The sequence below is a fragment of the Hyla sarda genome, chromosome 11 (genome assembly GCF_029499605.1).
Source record: "Hyla sarda isolate aHylSar1 chromosome 11, aHylSar1.hap1, whole genome shotgun sequence".
Lineage (NCBI taxonomy): Eukaryota > Metazoa > Chordata > Amphibia > Anura > Hylidae > Hyla > Hyla sarda.
The window spans coordinates 24,177,741-24,195,815 of record NC_079199.1 but is presented as its reverse complement, the minus strand read 5'-3'; the positions used below and the strand labels follow the sequence as shown (position 1 = coordinate 24,195,815).

Sequence of the window (18,075 nt, the reverse complement as noted above, 5' to 3'; positions counted from 1 at the left end):
CCAGTTCTGTTTCCTGTCCTGCGGAGGAATGGGACGGGTCTCCATTTTAGATGCAGGTAAGGAGGGGGACTGTGGGGGCCTTGGTCATTGGGATTTGCAAGGTACCTCAGGTGGCATAAGTCCTCTCCCAAGATGCCGCTGCAGAAGTCTGGCTCAGCCTCTCCCCGCCTGTGCAGAGCGCACATCTCCCTGTCCCTCTCGCTCCCTCCTGGTTGTTGCATGCTCCGTCCTCTTTGTAGGCTGAATGGAGGACGGGGCTCCGTTCCCCCTGCTAGAAGTGCTGAGAGCGTCCGACAGGAAGGGGGGCGGCGCTTAGTTATGACGCGCGGCGTGCCTGTAGTCATGTGACCGGGGGGAGAGGAAGTGGCATTCTGTGCCACTATAAAGATCATAGAGAGGAGGTCATCTGACTTCCGGGCCAGGAAGGACGGCAGTTTTAAGCTTGAGGAACTTATCAGGAGAGGTGCCCAGCCAGTCTAGAGACCTCTCCAGACCTGAGGAGAAGGCAAAGATCCAGTCTGAGGACCTATGGAGCCTGTATCCCGTGCTGACGTTATGGAACCTGCCATAGTGGTTGAGACAGTACCTTATGGTGGGGTTAGGGGACAGAGTCCCAGACAATTTTTTGATATTTAGCTGATGGTTGATTTTCATAGGCTAAGGATATCCCTAAGAAAGTGAAATGTAAAGGCAGAGAGTGCGTATTGTGCAGGAGAAAGCTGGATGCGGCCCATGTAGGCTCTCACTGTGAAGCTCTCACTGTGAATCATGTGTTAAGAATATTGTAGAGGATGTTTCCCCAGCCTTAACTAAAAGTATGCAGAATGTTGTGAGAGAGGAAAGCAGAGGAAGCAGTCCGGTTCAAGTAGTAGATTGGATCCGGAGCACTCAGCTTTGTTAATATCTCCAGATGAGCAGGAATGCTTTGATATGAAAGAGCTTGATGATGATGATGAATCTGAACAAGTTCTGAATGAATGTCCTGGTGGATCCAGGTCTTGTAAGAGTGGTTAGAGCAACTATGAATTTGGAAGAAAAGATAGAACCGAAATCTATTCAGGACCATATGTTAGAAGGTCTTACACCTAGGAAACGTGCAGTTTTCCCAGTTCATGATGCTCTAGCTTCCATTATCAAGAATGAATGGCAGAAACCTGATAAGTTTGCAGTAGTGCCAGGATCAATTAAAATGAAATCTCCTTTTCAAGAGGAGGATTGTGTTAATTGGGATAGATCCCCTAGGATTGATCCTCCAGTTGCTAAAGTTTCCGAAAAAACTGCCCTTTCATTTGAAGTTTCTGGTTCCTTTAAAGTGCCCATGGACAGAAAGGCAGATGGGTTCTTCAGAAAAACATGGGAGGCTGCTGCCAGTTCATTTAGGCCTGTAGTAGCCACCACCTCAGTTGCCAAGTCTAAAGAGGTTTGGATTGACTAGTTGGGGGAGCAGATAAAAAATAGTACCCCTAGAGGACAACTATTTGCTTCAATCCCCACATTGGCAGCAGCTGCGGACTTTACTTCCGATGTATCAGGAGATGGGCTGAAGCTTTCTGCCAGAGCATCAGCATTTTCTAATTCAGCTATGGCTGAAAAAAATGGAAGGGGATATTGGCTCTACAATTGTGTGCTTTACCTTGTGAGGGTTCTTATTTGTTTGGTAAAGAGTTAGATCAGGTGTTAGAGAAAACCTCTGAGAGGAAGAAGAGTTTCCCTGCTATCCCTTCCTTTCCCTTTTAGAATAAAAAGCCCTTTCGGGGAGGGGGAATTTTCATAGGGGCTCCTTTAAGACGAGAGATTGGAGGGGCCAGAAAAGAGGCAGGGGTTTCATGTTCACTACCCCTGATGCAGCTAAAAAGTCCAGTCAACAATGACTGTAGGTTCCCAGTGGGAGGCAGATTGTCCCATTTTTTTCTTCAGTGGGAAAAGATTCCTGCATGCCCCTGGGTTATAAGGACAATAAAGCATGGTTTAAAAATGATCTTCTCTTGTCTCCCGATCTCCGGATTTGTTAACACAGACCTCCGGTTGTTTCCAGAGAAGCAGGCTGCCCTCGAGAAGGAGGTTCCTTTCTCTGCTAGAGAAAAAGGTTCTGACTCGGGTTTTGGTACAGGAACTAGGACAGGGATTTTATTCTACCCTGTTTTTGGTAAAAAAGCTGAACGTCTCTTTTTGTACAAATATATATAAATCTGAAGCTTCTGATTAGTTTCCTAAAATACAACAAGTTTTGGATGGAAACGGTCCAGTAAGCTATCCTGACCCTGAGGCAGAACTGTGTTATGATCACCCTGGATTTGAGAGATGTGTATTATCATGTCCCGATTTTCCAGGGTCACCAGAAATTTCTCAGAGTGGCGGTTTATTTAGGGAATTCCCTTGTTCACCTGCAGTTTCAGGCTCTTCCCTTTGGTCTTTCCCAAGCACCTCAGGTTTTCAGAAAGCTTATGGCAGAAGTGATGGCCCATGTGTGAACGTTATAATAGTCCCTTATCTGGACGATTTTCTTTTAGTCTCAGACTCAAGGGATCTCCTGAGAGAGCAGGTCAACAGAGTACAGAAGATTCTTCTGAATCTAGGATTGGAGGTAAATCTGGAAAAATCCCAGTTAATTCCGAACCAGGTTTGTTCCTTCTTGGGAATAGGTCTAGATTCCACTCACCAATTGTCCTTCCTTCCACAGCCAAAGATAACCTTAATTCAGAAAAGTGTGTCAAAGTTTATAGAAAGCCAGGAGGTGTCCATCTGATTGGCAATGTCTGTTCTGTATCCCATCTGTCCAGTAGGGATGTAAGAAAAAATCGATTCCCGCGATTATCGCGATTTTTCACTTGCCGATACTGAATCGATTCAAAATATTTTTGAATCGATTCTTTTAGTGATGTGGAATTTGCATCTCCTGATCCCCGGAACAGCATGTCACGGACAAGTTCCACATTTTGTCAGCCGGATCTGACGCGGCGGCGCTCTGGGTGTACGGAGCGGGCTCCAACTTGTGCCCGCTCCGTACTCTGCGACCCCCCAGCTGATTTCAGTAGCCGGGGGCCGCTGATGCATCACCGCCACTAATATTCAGCATGCGGTGCTCTGCAGTCTGTATGGACCGGGCTCCCGACTCGTGCCCGCTCCATACTCTGCAGCCCCCGGCTGTTCTCAGTAGCCGGGGGCCGCCACTAATAGCCAGCATGCGGCGATCGCCGCGGCTGGCTATTAACCCTTTAGATCGCCGCCGTCAAAGCTGACAGCGGCGTCTAAAGAGACATGTGTATGCTCCCTGGTGGGCTAGATCGCCCCCTGCAGCGCGATTGCGGGCGGGCGATCCACTGTGGAGGTAGCCGGAGGGCTTACCTCTGCTTCCCTGCTCTCCGTGGCTCTGTCATTGATAGATCCTGGCTGGACCAGGCTCTATCAATGGATCGCAGATAAATGGAGTTCAATAGAACTCTATTCATCTGTCTGAGGAATCTAATGATTCCTAAAAGACTAATAAAGTGTATAAAAAAAAAAAAAAGTTTTAATAAAAGTGTAAAAGACATTGTTTTTTTTTAGACAGAATCGGGATATATCGCGATGTATCGTCACCTAGACGGTATCGCGATATATCGGGATATATCGAATCGCCACACTCGTATCGCGATTCGAATCGAATCGCCAAATTCTTGGCGATTCACACCCCTACTGTCCAGTGAGCCCAGTACCATTCAAGGAGGTTACAGGGGCAGATTCTAGTTCAGTGGGACATGTCACAGGGTTCAATAGACAGTAAACTAGTTCTCTCAGCCTCTGTAATAAGGTCCCTTCATTGGTGGGTAGACCTAAAAAACCTAGAGAAAGGAGTCCCCTGGGTGAAAAAAGACAAGTTCCTTCTGACAACAGATGCGAGCCCCTGGAGGTTGGGGGGCTCATGGGGGACCCCTAGTTCTTCAGGTCAGTGGAGTCTGGAGGAATCCCAGAAGTCACAGAATGTGAGGGACTTGAAAGCAGTGCTCTTTGCCATTTCCTTAAAATTGCTTACTCTTAAACTCGTATTCCTCCTGGCCATTACATCATCTAGGTGTGTTGGGGGAAATCACCAGCTTTTCCATTAAAGAGCCATATATGACTATTTATGACGACAGGATAGTTTTGTCTCCTGACCCTGCCTTCCTTCCTAAAGTGGTATCTAAATTCCATAGATCCCAGTTAGTTACCTTACCTTCCTTTTGTAGTGATCCTAAAAACGAGAAGGAAAGAGAGCTTCACTGCCTGGATGTAAGAAGGTGCTTGCTTCATTACATTGAGTTCTCCAAGCCTTGGAGGTTATCTCCTCAGCTCCTTCTTCAATTCCAGGGGTTGCACAAAGGGAAGGCAGCTTCCCCCAGTACTGTTGCTAGATGGATAAAACAATCTATTCAGGTAGCTTATTCTTCAGCAGGGTTGGCTTCCCCGTCAGGTTTCGCGGCTCATTCAACTAGGTCACTTTCCACTTCTTGGGCAGAAAGGGCCTCGTAGATATGTATTTTTTACTAATTTTATATAAGAAGTATTATGTGATTTAGTCTAGACTCTTAGTTGTTTCTCCTTGATACTTGCTTAAGAACTGGGGAATAGCAGCTGGTGCCATCCTTATATACAAATTGCTTCCTGTCCTGCAAATGAGGAGGCGGTCTCTCCATGGGTGCCGACGTGGGCTCAACAAAAAACAATTGCCAGTAAGAGTAATTTATGTTTTCCTCCAGTCCTTTCCTGCTTATTACAGACCAAAAAGTCTGGTAAGACTTGTTAGCCCATGGAGGTTCAGCCTTGGTTTCCCAATATCTGCCATGGTATGCAAACCTTTGTGATTTGCATGATCCTTTGGCCTCTTTCTGTATTTCCTCATTTTCCTGTCAGCGAGTCATGATCCATTGATAAAGCATTGGGAGCACCAATTTATGTACAGTATGTACAGAGACACAGGGATTACCTCACTGACTAGGGAATTGTAGGTCTTTGGTAATATTAACACAGAGTGTCTCATATAAGGGTGTTTTATAATACTCAATCTGCTGAAATTTGCAAATACCTAGCAGGCTAGAAAATTCCAGCCTGCTAGGGATTTGAACTCATGAAATAGAACATACTGACCTTTCCCTGTACAACCTGGTGCCTCTGTATACTTACCCTCAGTGGTTGGCTGCATTTAAAGGTTACAAGACCAGAGACCCAGGATTAGTCAGGGGCCAAAAACACAATAATATCCAAAGCCCGAGGTGAAAAACCCCAATATGCAAACCCTATTAAAATGTAACTTTTATTATTGTAATTCTAAAAGATATCCCCCCCAAGTGAAGGTTAAAATCCAATACAGGACAGGAGTGTATATATTGTATAATACTGAGGCTGGAATACTCCAGCTAGGTAAAGTTGTATGTAATTTGGCGGCTCTGCAGAATGCCGCTCTCCTCCTGTCACTGTAGTAATTAAAAACTAACAAAACATGCCGACCTCTACATGTTTCACCGCTATAGCGGCATTCTCAAGAGGAATACTGTGGCAATGTCCAAGTCAAAATGGCAGAGGGGGGTATTTATAATATTTGGTGACATCATCTCTAGTGGACCTGTGCCCACATCCACTAGTATCGCTCCTATCATGCTGGACATTGCCTTAACCATTCACATAGCTCACCTGGCTATTACTTCAAGGTGAGCCTTAATCAGTCAGCCAATAGTAGTGTCCACTGGTACTTACGTGTAATCTGTCATCCCTCCATTCTTGACAGATCCCAAACGCGCAGCCGCAAGTGACCACATCAACATTGTGCGACGTGCATAGTCAGTGTACGCGTCCCGGGACTTTCACGAGCACAATCATTTTGAATTATTACGATTTATTTTGACACATAATTATTTCCTATTCAACGGCACTTTCTATCACCAGACACAGGGCTGCATGTCCACCAAATTATGCAAATCTTTTTTAAGGTCGTTACATTGACCACATGCTTATTTTGTGGGACGGGACACCAGAGCTTTTTCAAATGTTCGTGGATGTTCTTAATGAGAACGAGATCAGCATGACCTTCACGTCAGAAATAGGCGGTAGATGAATAAACTTTTTGGATTTGACAATCTACATTGACAGTGACAACCATATCCAAAATGATATCTTCCGAAAGCCAACTTGCCACCAATTGCCTTCTGCACTGGGGTAGCTGGCACCCGGGATCACTCAAGAGGAGTATCCCGGTTGGCCAGTACCTCAGGGCAAGGAGGAATTGTTCAGAGGAGGAGAATTTTCAACGTGAAAGTGTAAATCTATATCAGAGATTCAGACAAAGGGGATACCCGAGGAAATATCTTAACCCCTTAAGGACTCAGGGTTTTTCAGTTTTTGCACTTTCGTTTTTTCCTCCTTACCTTTTAAAATTCATAACCCTTTCAATTTTCCACCTAAAAATCCATATTATGGCTTATTTTTTGCGTCACCAATTCTACTTTGCAGTGACATTAGTCATTTTACCCAAAAATTCACGGCGAAACGGAAAAAAAAATCATTGTGCGACAAAATCGAAGAAAAAACGCCATTTTGTAACTTTTGGGGGCTTCCGTTTCTACGCAGTGCATATTTAGGTAAAAATGACACCTTATCATTATTCTGTAGGTCCATACGGTTAAAATGATACCCTACTTATATAGGTTTGATTTTGTCGTACTTCTGGAAAAAATCATAACTACATGCAGGAAAATGTATAAGTTTAATGGGTTTTTCTCCTTCAAAGTCAAAATGAAGGCTTCTCATATGCTGCGTTTCTATGATTATTTAGTTTTGCTCATATCAATGTAAACTTTTTTGTTCTTTTTCCCCTTTTAATTTTATGTCAAGTCAATATGGCGGGTGTTATATGTATAATAATGATCAGACAATTTTGTCTATATGCTGGATTGATGGGAGAAATTTCTTCCTCACTGTTGCCAACAACTCCTTATATAATCATTTGTGTAACATTGGACTCAATACAACCTTTTAACATCTGTCCTTTTCTTTATTGGAACTTTGCTACTACCAGTAGGTCATTGTAACTAATGGATATACTGCAGCAACAGATAGAGATGGTTCCTTATATCCACCTGTTATACAATATAACAGTTATACTAATTAAAAGAGGACATGGGGATTATCTAGTCTTTTTAGTTAGTTGTGGTCATCCTCACTGTGGGTCCCGGACAGTTGCCTTTGCTACTGTTACATACTATCAGTAGCCAAATACCATATTCATCTTTCAGCCTAACTGGGTTCACAGCTCTGTGATTCTAAGTGCCCAGACAGGCGCACTGCCGATTACTTATGTGAATTTCTTCTAAGTGCGAAAACATGCGCAGTGGCCACATTGAGTCCGGATTTCTTTCTAAGTCCCAGGACGCGTACACTGACTATGCGCGTCGCACAATGTTGATGTGGTCACTTGCGGCTGCGCGTTTGGGATCTGTCAAGAACGGAGGGATGACAGATTACACGTAAGTACCAGCGGACCCTACTATTGGCTGACTGATTAAGGCTTACCTGGAAGTGATAGCCAGGTGAGCTATGTGAATGGCTTAGGCAATGTCCAGCATGATAGGAGCGATACTAGTGGATGTGGGCACAGGTCCACTAGAGATGATGTCACCACATCATCACGCCCCCTCCCATAGACTTGCATAGCGGGGGCGGGGGGGGGGGGGGGTCGTCAAACGGGGGCGGGGATAGGGGATAAGATGTCTCAAGGCCAAAGTACCCCTTTAAACAAAGATTATTATTAAACAAGTCATATCATTTTTTTTTTTTAAAGGCATGCTGGGGTTTGTAATTTTGCAACAGCTGGAGGCACACTGGTTGGGAATCGCTGTTGCATGTGATAGAATATCATACACTGTATCATTATTGAATGTACATTGATCGTTTAATTGACATTCTTGGCGCAATAGAAGATGTTCTTTTAAGTACCAGTTTGGCACGATTGCCGATGGCTCAGTTATTGCTTTCCAACACGTGCCTGATATGTTTTTTGGGTTGTTCTTTTTCAGTGACACGTAACAGTGTGTACCCTTCTGATTTCCCAGTAACCTTATGTCATAAGTGTAATTGTATGCACATGTTTTTACATAGACTGAGTATATTCAGTAGGTGCAGCGAAAATATAATACTTCTTGGCGCCGCTTCATTGATATTTGTTGTAATTAGAGATGAGCGAACTTACAGTAAATTCGATTCGTCACGAACTTCTCGGCTCGGCAGTTGATGCCTTTCCTGCATGGTTATTGTGATGAGACAACCCCTTTTTGTCCACTTTAGAAACCACATGTTCATACAGCCTGAAATTTTTTTCTGGATCCTAATTTCTTGCCCAGAATGAAGATAATCTGCAAAGAGTATCTCTCATTTTAATGGTCATGTCCTCTCCTGCATTACCTGCAAAAGACTCATATGAATGACCACTGTGTAATTCTTCTTTTTCCCTGTGGAGGCGCTACAGTGATGTTCAACACTTACTGCAGGGTCTCCCCATAGTTATTTTCTATGTCTGTTTACTTAGAAACATTTTTCATTCTTTCATACAAGAGAGGACATGAACAATAGTTACATAAATAAGGTAGAATATAAACAACAGATAATCCATTGCATATTGTTAATCTTTGGGGGTCACAACCAAAGTGAAAACACATTTAAAGAGATTTACAGGGTGGGCCATTTATATGGATACACCTTAATAAAATGGGAAAGGTTGGTGATATTAACTTCCTGTTTGTGGCACATTAGTATATGTGAGGGGGGAAACTTTTCAAGATGGGTGGTGACCATGGCGGCCATTTTGAATCCAACTTTAGTTTTTTCAATAGGGTCATGTGACACATCAACATTATTGGGAATTTCACAAGAAAAACAATGATCTGCTTGGTTTTAAGGTAACTTTATTCTTTCATGAGTTATTTACAAGTTTCTGACCACTTATAAAATGTGTTCAATGTGCTGCCCTTTGTGTTGGATTGTCAATGCAACCCTCTTCTCCCACTCTTCACACACTGATAGCAACACCGCAGGAGAAATGCTAGCACAGGCTTCCAGTATCCGTATACACTGCTATATACTACTATATACACCGCAGGAGAAATGCTAGCACAGGCTTCCAGTATCCGTATACACTGCTATATACTACTATATACACCGCAGGAGAAATGCTAGCACAGGCTTCCAGTATCTGTATACACTGCTATATACTACTATATACACCGCAGGAGAAATGCTAGCACAGGCTTCCAGTATCCGTATACACTGCTATATACTACTATATACACCGCAGGAGAAATGCTAGCACAGGCTTCCAGTATCCGTAGTTTCAGGTGCTGCACATCTCGTATCTTCACAGCATAGACAATTGCCTTCAGATGACCCCAAAGATAAAAGTCTAAGGGGGTCAGATCGGGAGACCTTGGGGGCCATTCAACTGGCCCACGACGACCAATCCACTTTCCAGGAAACTGTTCATCTAGGAATGCTCGGACCTGACGCCCATAATGTGGTGGTGCGCCATCTTGCTGGAAAAACTCAGGGAACGTGCCAGCTTCAGTGCATAAAGAGGGAAACACATAATCATGTAGGCTACTGCATATGCGAAATTGCTACATGATGATGTGTTTCCCTCTTTATGCACTGAAGCTGGCACATCCCTGAGTTTTTCCAGCCAGATGGTGACCACCACATTATGGGTGTCAGGGCCGAGCATTCCTAGATGAACAGTTTCCTGGAAAGTGGATTAGCTGTTTGCCCTCGGGCCCCACTCCAGGCACCCCAAGCAAACAATTGACTTGACTTTGCCCAAGAAAGTTACAGCCCGGCAGGCATTACATATAAGCAATAAAAAATGGCCATCCAACCCTTTTAAAGGGAATCTGTCTTGATTTTTACCTGTACTACCCTGTTGGCACAGGGTTATAGAATGGTCCCTTAAGTTACAATATTAATTGGTTCCAGGATGACCATTGTATGTTGAAACCATTTTATGTTGGTACCATAACTCTATGGAAACCTGGTAATTGGTTCTGAAGCCCTAAAATGTCATCCACAATTAATCAAAAGCAAGGATTAAAGAAAAATACAGATAAAGCAAGTACTTACATATAGAAGTAAGAAAGAGGTGGTGGAAGCTGTAAATCTATGTAAGTCTATGTAGAGGACAGGAGCTTCTTCAGGGTCCTGTACAGTACACAATGTCCTAAAAATGTAATGGAGCCGCACTCACCTGGTGTCCAAAGGAGTAGCTAACTCTGGCACAGGTAAAGAGTAGTACGGAACATGTAATACCTGCCTGTACTGTAGGGAGGCGCTACCAGACAACCAGTCAGTTCATGCACTTCAGTAATACAGGGATTTTACAATTGAAATGCCCAATTTTGATTGGTCAGTCCTTCCAAACATTGACACGTTTCTCAGATCTGGACTGTCCAAGGCTGGCTCTGTTCCGCAGCATATCAGTCTCAGCACACAGGGAGGAGGCATTACAGTGAACAAGCCAAAATGTACAGATCCTCAAAACATCAGACGTCACCGTGCACTGGGGTGCTTGGGAACGCTACCCGTGCACCATGCTGGCTAATGACCATCCAGAAGCCCGGGGATTACAGAAGAATGGAGCCACAGACAGAAGAGTGGAGTATGATTGTCATACACTATGACCCTGTATCAACAGGTTAGTGCGGGCGATACTGAGGGCAGATTCCCTTTAGCCTCTTGGGGATGAAGGGCGTACCTGTACGCCCTTGTCCCTCTCTCCTTCTATGATGCGTGCACAGGTACTGAGTGTGGGTCATAGCGGGGTGGCCCTAATGCCGGACATCACCGATAGAGGTGATGCCCGGCATCACCTCTTAGAAGCCATGATCAAAGTTGATTGCGGCATCTAAAATGCTTAAAAAAAAAAAAAAAAAAAAAAAAAAAAAGGCTTCCTGGCAGCTCAGCGGTGTCCTGATCAGCTGAGAGGACGGCGGGAGGGCCCTTCCCCCTTCCCTGCCTCCTCGCCAGCCAGTCTGTCACTCGATGCTCCAGTCAGCCATGGCAGGCTGGAGCAGTCGAGCACAGATAACACTGGTCTATGCTATGTATATTAAAAGATGTATACTTGTTTGTATGTGGATGTGCTTAAAGGGGCTTAAAGGCAGCAGTGAACAATGTATGCAATCTAATGATAGCATGTTATAGTCTCCTATGGGGACTATAAGATAGTGTAAAAAAAAAAAAAAGTTAATAAACCCTTCCCTAATAAAAGTTTGAATCACCCCCGCCCCTTTTTTCATTTAAAATAAAAATATTTATGTAAACAAAAATAAACATATGTTGTATTGCCACGTGTGTAAATGTCCGAACTATAAAAATATAACATTACTTTAACCATATGGTCAATGGCGTAAACATAAAAAAATACCAATTCCAGAATTGCATCATCTTGGTCACTTTGTATATCCTAAAAAAATGTATAAAAAGCAATCAAAAAGTCCCATCAAAACAAGAATGATACTAATAAAGACTACAGATCCCTGCGCAAAAATGGAGTCTTCACACATCCCCGTATGCAGAAAAATAAAAAAGTTATAGGGGTCATAAGAGGAAATTTATAAACATACAAAAAGTTATAATTTTTTAAAAGAAATTAAACATAATCAAGCCAATATAAGTAGGGTATCATTTTAATCGTATAGACCTACAGAATAAAGATAAGTTGTCATTTAAGTGCACGGAGGGTAATTGAAAGCCCCCAAAATTTGCAAAATTAAGTTTTTTCTCAATTTTGCCCCACAAATATATATATTTTTGTTTCGCCATGAATTTTGTGGAGAAATTATTGATGTACCGTATTTTTCGCCGTATAAGACGCACTTTTTCTTCCCCAAAACTGGGGGGAAAAAGTCGGTGCGTCTTATACGGCGAATACACCCCTATCGCGGCGGTCCCTGCGGACATCAACGGCCGGGACCCGCGGCTAATACAGGACATCACCGATCGCGGTGATGCCCTGTATTAACCCTTCAGACGCGGTGATCAAAGCCAAACAGCCCGACTGAATAGCCGGGTTAGTGCTTACAGGACACCGGGAGGGACCTTACCTCCGTTCAGGGATCCCCTGTATGCTGGCGCTCTCCTTCCTCGTCATCACGTCGCCGCGTACGTGCGTCGGCGTGCGTAATGACGTGATGGCAGCGACGGAGAGCGAGGCTACCCGACCGGCAGCAGAGACGTCCCAGAGCGACGGGGACACGGCGACAGCGATGGAGCGACATCCAGGGCAGCGGTGACGGGTCCGGAGCGGCCGGGACACGTGAGTATTACCTCCTCCTGCAGCGGTCTTCAATCTGCGGACCTCCAGATGTTGCAAAACTACAACTCCCAGCATGCCCGGACAGCCAACGGCTGTCCGGGCATGCTGGGAGTTGTAGTTTTGCAACATCTGGAGGTCCGCAGGTTGAAGACCACTATTGGGTTCAAAATCTTTATTTTTTTTTTAGATTTTGCCCCTAAAAATTGGGTGCGTCTTATACGCCGGTGCGTCCTATAGGGCGAAAAATACGGTAATTACAAAATAAAATTTGTAGCGCAAAAAACAAGCCCTCATACGGTCTGTAGGTGGAAAACTGAAAGCGTTATTATTTTTAGGGGAGGAGGAAAAAACAAAAGTGCAAAGATGAAGATGGCCCTTATCCTCAAGGGGTTAATAAATGTGCTATAACTAAGGCAGGGTTCACACACTGGAAAATTTGCCCATTAATTTTGTGGTAGAAAAAAACGGTCACAACAATTTTTTTTTCTCATTAATGGACCAGAATCGATAGATGAATTTTGTGGTGTGTGATCCCAGCCTTACACACGCGTAGGTTTGATGAATGGATTCACTGTAAAGGTTATTTGTAGCGTCCTATCTAAGCATCTAATGATTAAGTTTACGATTTTTTTTTTATTTGACATAATTTTTCCTTCACCTGTTTAATTGACCTTTCAATGTCCTCTCCCCATAAATAACATGTCCCTGGTACTGTACACACATTTGTTGTGCATGTAGATGAATCGCTCAGTGGTATGTTCCATGTGGCTCATACCAGTTTTCCTCGTGCCGCTCATTATCATAGCTAATGTGCATTGTACATGGATTAAACATAAGGATTCTCAGGGCCATGAATCATCGTGTAAGTCAGATCAGCATTTTCCTGCAGAGTGAAAGGAAAGTTTCATACAAAGCAACTGTGTGCACTCGCATAACCGATAAAAGATGTATACTTGTTTGTATGTGGATGCGCTTAAAGGGGTATTCCGGCCAAAGGATAGGAGATAAGATGTATAACGCTGGGACCCGAGCGTTCTCGCTGCAGTCCCCTGCATTCTTTGTTGGGCACTGCCTCAGAGACGTGACATCACAGCCACCCTCCTCGTGATGTCACGCCATGCCCCCACCATTCATGCCTATTAGAAGGGGCACAACGTCACGTCTCTGTCTCAGAGGCAGCGTCCGGCACACAATGCCGGGGGCTGCACCCAGATCACGTCGGTCCCAGGACCCATACGATCAAACATCTTATCCCCTATCCTTTTGGATAGGGGATAAGATGTTTAAAGCAGGAATACCCCTTTAAAGTGATAGACCCACCAACAACACATACCCTTACCACAGGATCCAGGATGGCTGGAGACTCCTGCTGGAACAGAATGTTGGTTGTGCATGAGCACTACAGCTCCATTCACTGTCTATCGGGCAGCACTCGGCTGTCTTCAACTGTTTAGTTTATGATGGAAGATTCAGGCCATAGTCTGGGTAGCTGGATCCTCGCGATAATGTACTTAACCCCTATCCGTTAAGGGAACGTTTGGAGGCCCTTTTACACAAACAGTGCTCTGATGGCTTGGGATTTGGCCCCTAAATGGTCACTTACTGCAGTCCTTATATTATGTTTAGCTGATGGTAGACTTTCACAGAACCCTAGGGAAGTAATGGCCAAATTCTCTAATTTCTACCAAGCTCTTTATGCCTTTCCATCGGCGTTAGATAGCTCTTGAGCTGACACTTTTTCAGAAGCTTCTCTTTTCACAGGGAATAAATGTATAGTATAATCCCCCCGGTGAAGGTTACGTTTGCCATCAAATCAGCAAAAACCATAAGCACACCTGGTCTGGCAGGGTTTGGTTTGCTGTATTACAAAAAACCTTTTTTAATGCAAACCAGTTCTATATAATGGATTTTATTTCAATATCTGCATGTGGGGAAAACATTTAATCCTGTCTCATATTGACGTGTTTTCGCGCTGGTACCGCATTGGATTGCCAGGATTCAGCATGGATGGAGGATTACTGTATGCATCGTTGGTTACACTGCATATGTGATGGCAAATGAATACTGCACTTATACAATTTGGTTTATGTCAATATAAAAAATATTCTAGATTGGAGCCACAAAAAAAACAGCAGACTAATGTTGACTTAGTGTGACATTATCCTGAGGATAGCGTATTCACAGACATAAAGGTGACTCGGCTCGGCTTATCATAATATATCTGGGAATCTTAAACATTCCATAGGATCATAGCTGTAATCCAATAAATCTCTAATGATAACAATTCCCAATTCCAAAGAACAGTGGTAACATCCCTTCACCTGTTTATACTCAAAAGCCATTGTGTTGGCAAGTTTATTATTTACATGGTTAAAAAAAAATGTGAAAAGCTTGTGAAATTTTATATACGGTATCCCCAATTGTAATTCTTCCCTTTGTAAGTTTATGGGGCCATTATCTTAAAGGGGTTTATCCATGTTTAAAAAATTGTTCACTATCGTGCCTGTGATGTCATTACATATAGTTATATAGTTATGTCATAAAGGAGTACTCTGGTGAAACCTAACTTATCCCCTATCCACAAGGACGGGACCCCGGCTCTCGATGAGAGGAGCGCGGTGTCGTCTACTAGTAGACATCTTGCTCTCCATTAATTTTTATGAAAGCGCTGATGATTCCTGAGTGCTGTTCTCGGTAGAGATGAGCGAATTTACAGTAAATTCGATTCGTCACGAACTTCTCGGCTCGGCAGTTGATGACTTATCCTGCATAAATTAGTTCAGCTTTCAGGTGCTCCGGTGGGCTGGAAAAGGTGGATACAGTCCTAGGAAAGAGTCTCCTAGGACTGTATCCACCTTTTCCAGCCCACGGGAGCACCTGAAAACTGAACTAATTTATGCAGGAAAAGTCATCAACTGCCGAGCCGAGAAGTTCGCGACGAATCGAATTTACTGTAAATTCGCTAATCTCTAGTTCTCGGGTCTTTTCGGCTCACCACACTGAGCGGCGGGTCCCAGTGATTGCGGGGGTCTCAACAGTCGACGGTCCCAGTTAGTTATTAGAGGAGATATCCGGCAAAAATGAAGGTATGCCCTATAAGTTCTTAACTTACCCTATGTGTGTGGGGTGAATCAACCCCTTGTGATTTCTAGGTCCCCCCTCCCCCAGATTCAGCATTTCACCAGTCTGTGGATGACTGTTGTCTCGAGTCTTTCCCAAGATCCTGTTCGACTCGAGACAACAGCTGATCACGGGGGGGGGCTTGGCTTCCTCTTGTCTTCTCTGACAAGCCAGCCCCCTTAGGATGTGTGCGGTCCAGCTGTACGTGCCACTGTGCCGACGTTCATTGTGTTTCCCACTGTCTGCGGACTGCTGAGATCACATGACAGCGAGGGACACATTGAACATCGTAAAAGAGAGAGAAATGGGAGAAAACACTTTTCTTTGCTTGTTCTAGAACCCAGACCACTATGTCTCTATGACCTGTCAAAAGTTTATACTTAAAAGTGTTCCTGTCACTAAAATTTTGACATCTCGAATTAACACGTCGGTAGTTTTAGATTATTCGCGGTAGTGCGCTTCATTCCACAATCTCTATCCAATTGCTGGAGACGCCACCATAGATCACATGTTTCACCCGGCTATATTTAGAGAGCTAGATCTGGAACACTCAGACCCCGAACATTCAATATTATTGATCTTTCCCTTTGCCATGTCAGAAGATTTGTATAATCAAAGGGACGTTTTAAATTACGGAAACACTTTTAACCTCCTGCCTAATATTGTGTAAGTCCCGCTCGTGACGCCAAAACAACTCTGACCCATCCAGGCACAGACTCCACAAAATGTCTGAAAGTGTCCACCAGTAACTTTCTTTTAGCAGTTTATGCTCCATTAGTTCTTCTGGGGGATCGGACCGGACAGGCTAGCCTTCACTACCTACACATATGTCCACTGCATGTCTATAATGCCCCCCCCAAAAAATTGCCATTTTGGTTATGATTAGAGATGAGCGAACTTACAGTAAATTCGATTCGTCACGAACTTCTCGGCTCGGCAGTTGATGGCTTTTCCTGCATAAATTAGTTCAGCTTTCCGGTGCTCCGGTGGGCTGGAAAAGGTGGATACAGTCCTAGGAGACTCTTTCCTAGGACTGTATCCACCTTTTCCAGCCCACCGGAGCACCTGAAGGCTGGACTAATTTACGCAGGAAAAGTCATCAACTGCCGAGCCGAGAAGTTCGTGACGAATCGAATTTACTGTAAGTTCGCTCATCTCTAGTTATGATCTTTCCCAAATCAGCTAGCCATCACAATTTGGCACTCGTTAGTATTGCTCATGTCAGTGTTTTTCCAACCTCCAGCTGTTGCAAAACTACAACTCCCAGCATGCCCGGACAGCCGAAGGCTGTCCGGGCATGCTGGGAGTTGTAGTTTTGCAACAGCTGGAGGCACTTTGTTTGGGAAACCCGGGCTTAGATCCTTGCACTTGCTTCCGAGATCAACTTCATGAACTCATGGCGCACTTGCTTTCCAATATACCTTATATGGCTGTATATGGCTGATCATTGTATACAGCAACTTTCCACTTACTCTCCGCTACACCGCAGGTTCTTTAGTAGTTGTTGTTATACTTTCCTCTACTCCGGTAGGTATGTGAGTTCATTGCTCATTAGGTTATAATAATATTGATAGCATAGATGGCCGTGTGTCACCTCCCATCCATCCATACCTGGTTGATGACCTCTGAAGAACAGAATTAAAGGGAGGAGTTTTGTATGTATATGTAATGTTGTCTATAATTTAGCAGCAGGCGTGGTGAGCGATGTATATTTACACCTTGTCGCCTTTCTACACAGCTCAGACTGGAGTTTCATCTTTTATTGGCAGCGTGTGACATTAGGTTGTGTTCACATTAATTCACCTGACTCCAATGTGATAAACGGAGAGCGCCAGCGCTACAAGGATGGCTCGGAGACGTTCTGCTATCTCCTATCACGTGAGTCTGAATGATTTGTTTTCCAATCCTATGGCGGTTTAGTGCGGATTAGTGTTACGCATTGCGGCGCTGTTATTCAAAGGGGTTCAGGATTAGAAAGACAACTGAATTATTTAAAAAAAAAAAAAAAAAAATTAAAACAGCACCACCGTAGGTTGTTTGTGGTATTGCAGCTCCGTTTTTATTCCTAGATAACCCATTTAAAGCATCTTAATGAATAAAAACCTATTTTGGTGCTGTCATCACTTTTTTGGGGGCACTAACACATATTGAACTTTCGGGTCTTAGGAAATTGGAATCATTGTTGTACCCAATAAGAACCACTAATACATATTGCGTTGTATGTAAGATGGATGCCAGGTTTTGTCTCCCCTTGTTTGTGATCCTGTATAGCGGGGGTCTCCAACCTCTTTGTCGCTTGTGAGCCGCATTAAGCTTTAAAGGGGTACTCCACTGGAAAACATTTTTTTTTTATCAACTGGTGCCAGAAAGTTAAACAGATTTGTAAATTACTTTTATTAAAAAATCTTAATCCTTCCAGTACTTATCAGCTGCTATATGCTCCACAGGAAGTTATTTTTTTATTTTTTTATTCTATCTGACCACAGTGCTCTCTGCTGACACCTCTGTCCATTTTAGGAACTCTCCGGAACAGGATAGGTTTGCTATGTGGATTTTCTCCTAGTCTGGACAGTTGCTAAAATGGTCAGAGGTGTCAGCAGAGAGCACTGTGGTCAGACAGAAAGGAAATTCAAAAAGAAAATAACTTT

The 18,075-nt window shown here is 43.8% G+C and overlaps 1 protein-coding gene across 2 annotated transcripts in view; it reads left to right on the top strand.

Moving 5' to 3' along the window:
* Positions 1-465: 465 nt before the first annotated feature.
* LOC130295267 (cytosolic phospholipase A2 delta-like) overlaps positions 466-18,075 on the top strand; it is a 78,348-nt gene continuing 60,738 nt past the window's right edge. The window contains exons 1-2 of one of the 2 annotated variants that reach the window (XM_056545861.1): positions 466-592; positions 17,166-17,305. In XM_056545861.1, coding sequence (XP_056401836.1) covers positions 17,273-17,305 — 33 coding nt within the window. In that variant the 5' untranslated portion in view covers positions 466-592; positions 17,166-17,272. Of the gene's footprint in view, positions 593-14,480; positions 14,500-17,165; positions 17,306-18,075 lie in introns of those variants that run through there. The other variant, XM_056545862.1, reaches the window with a different exon arrangement.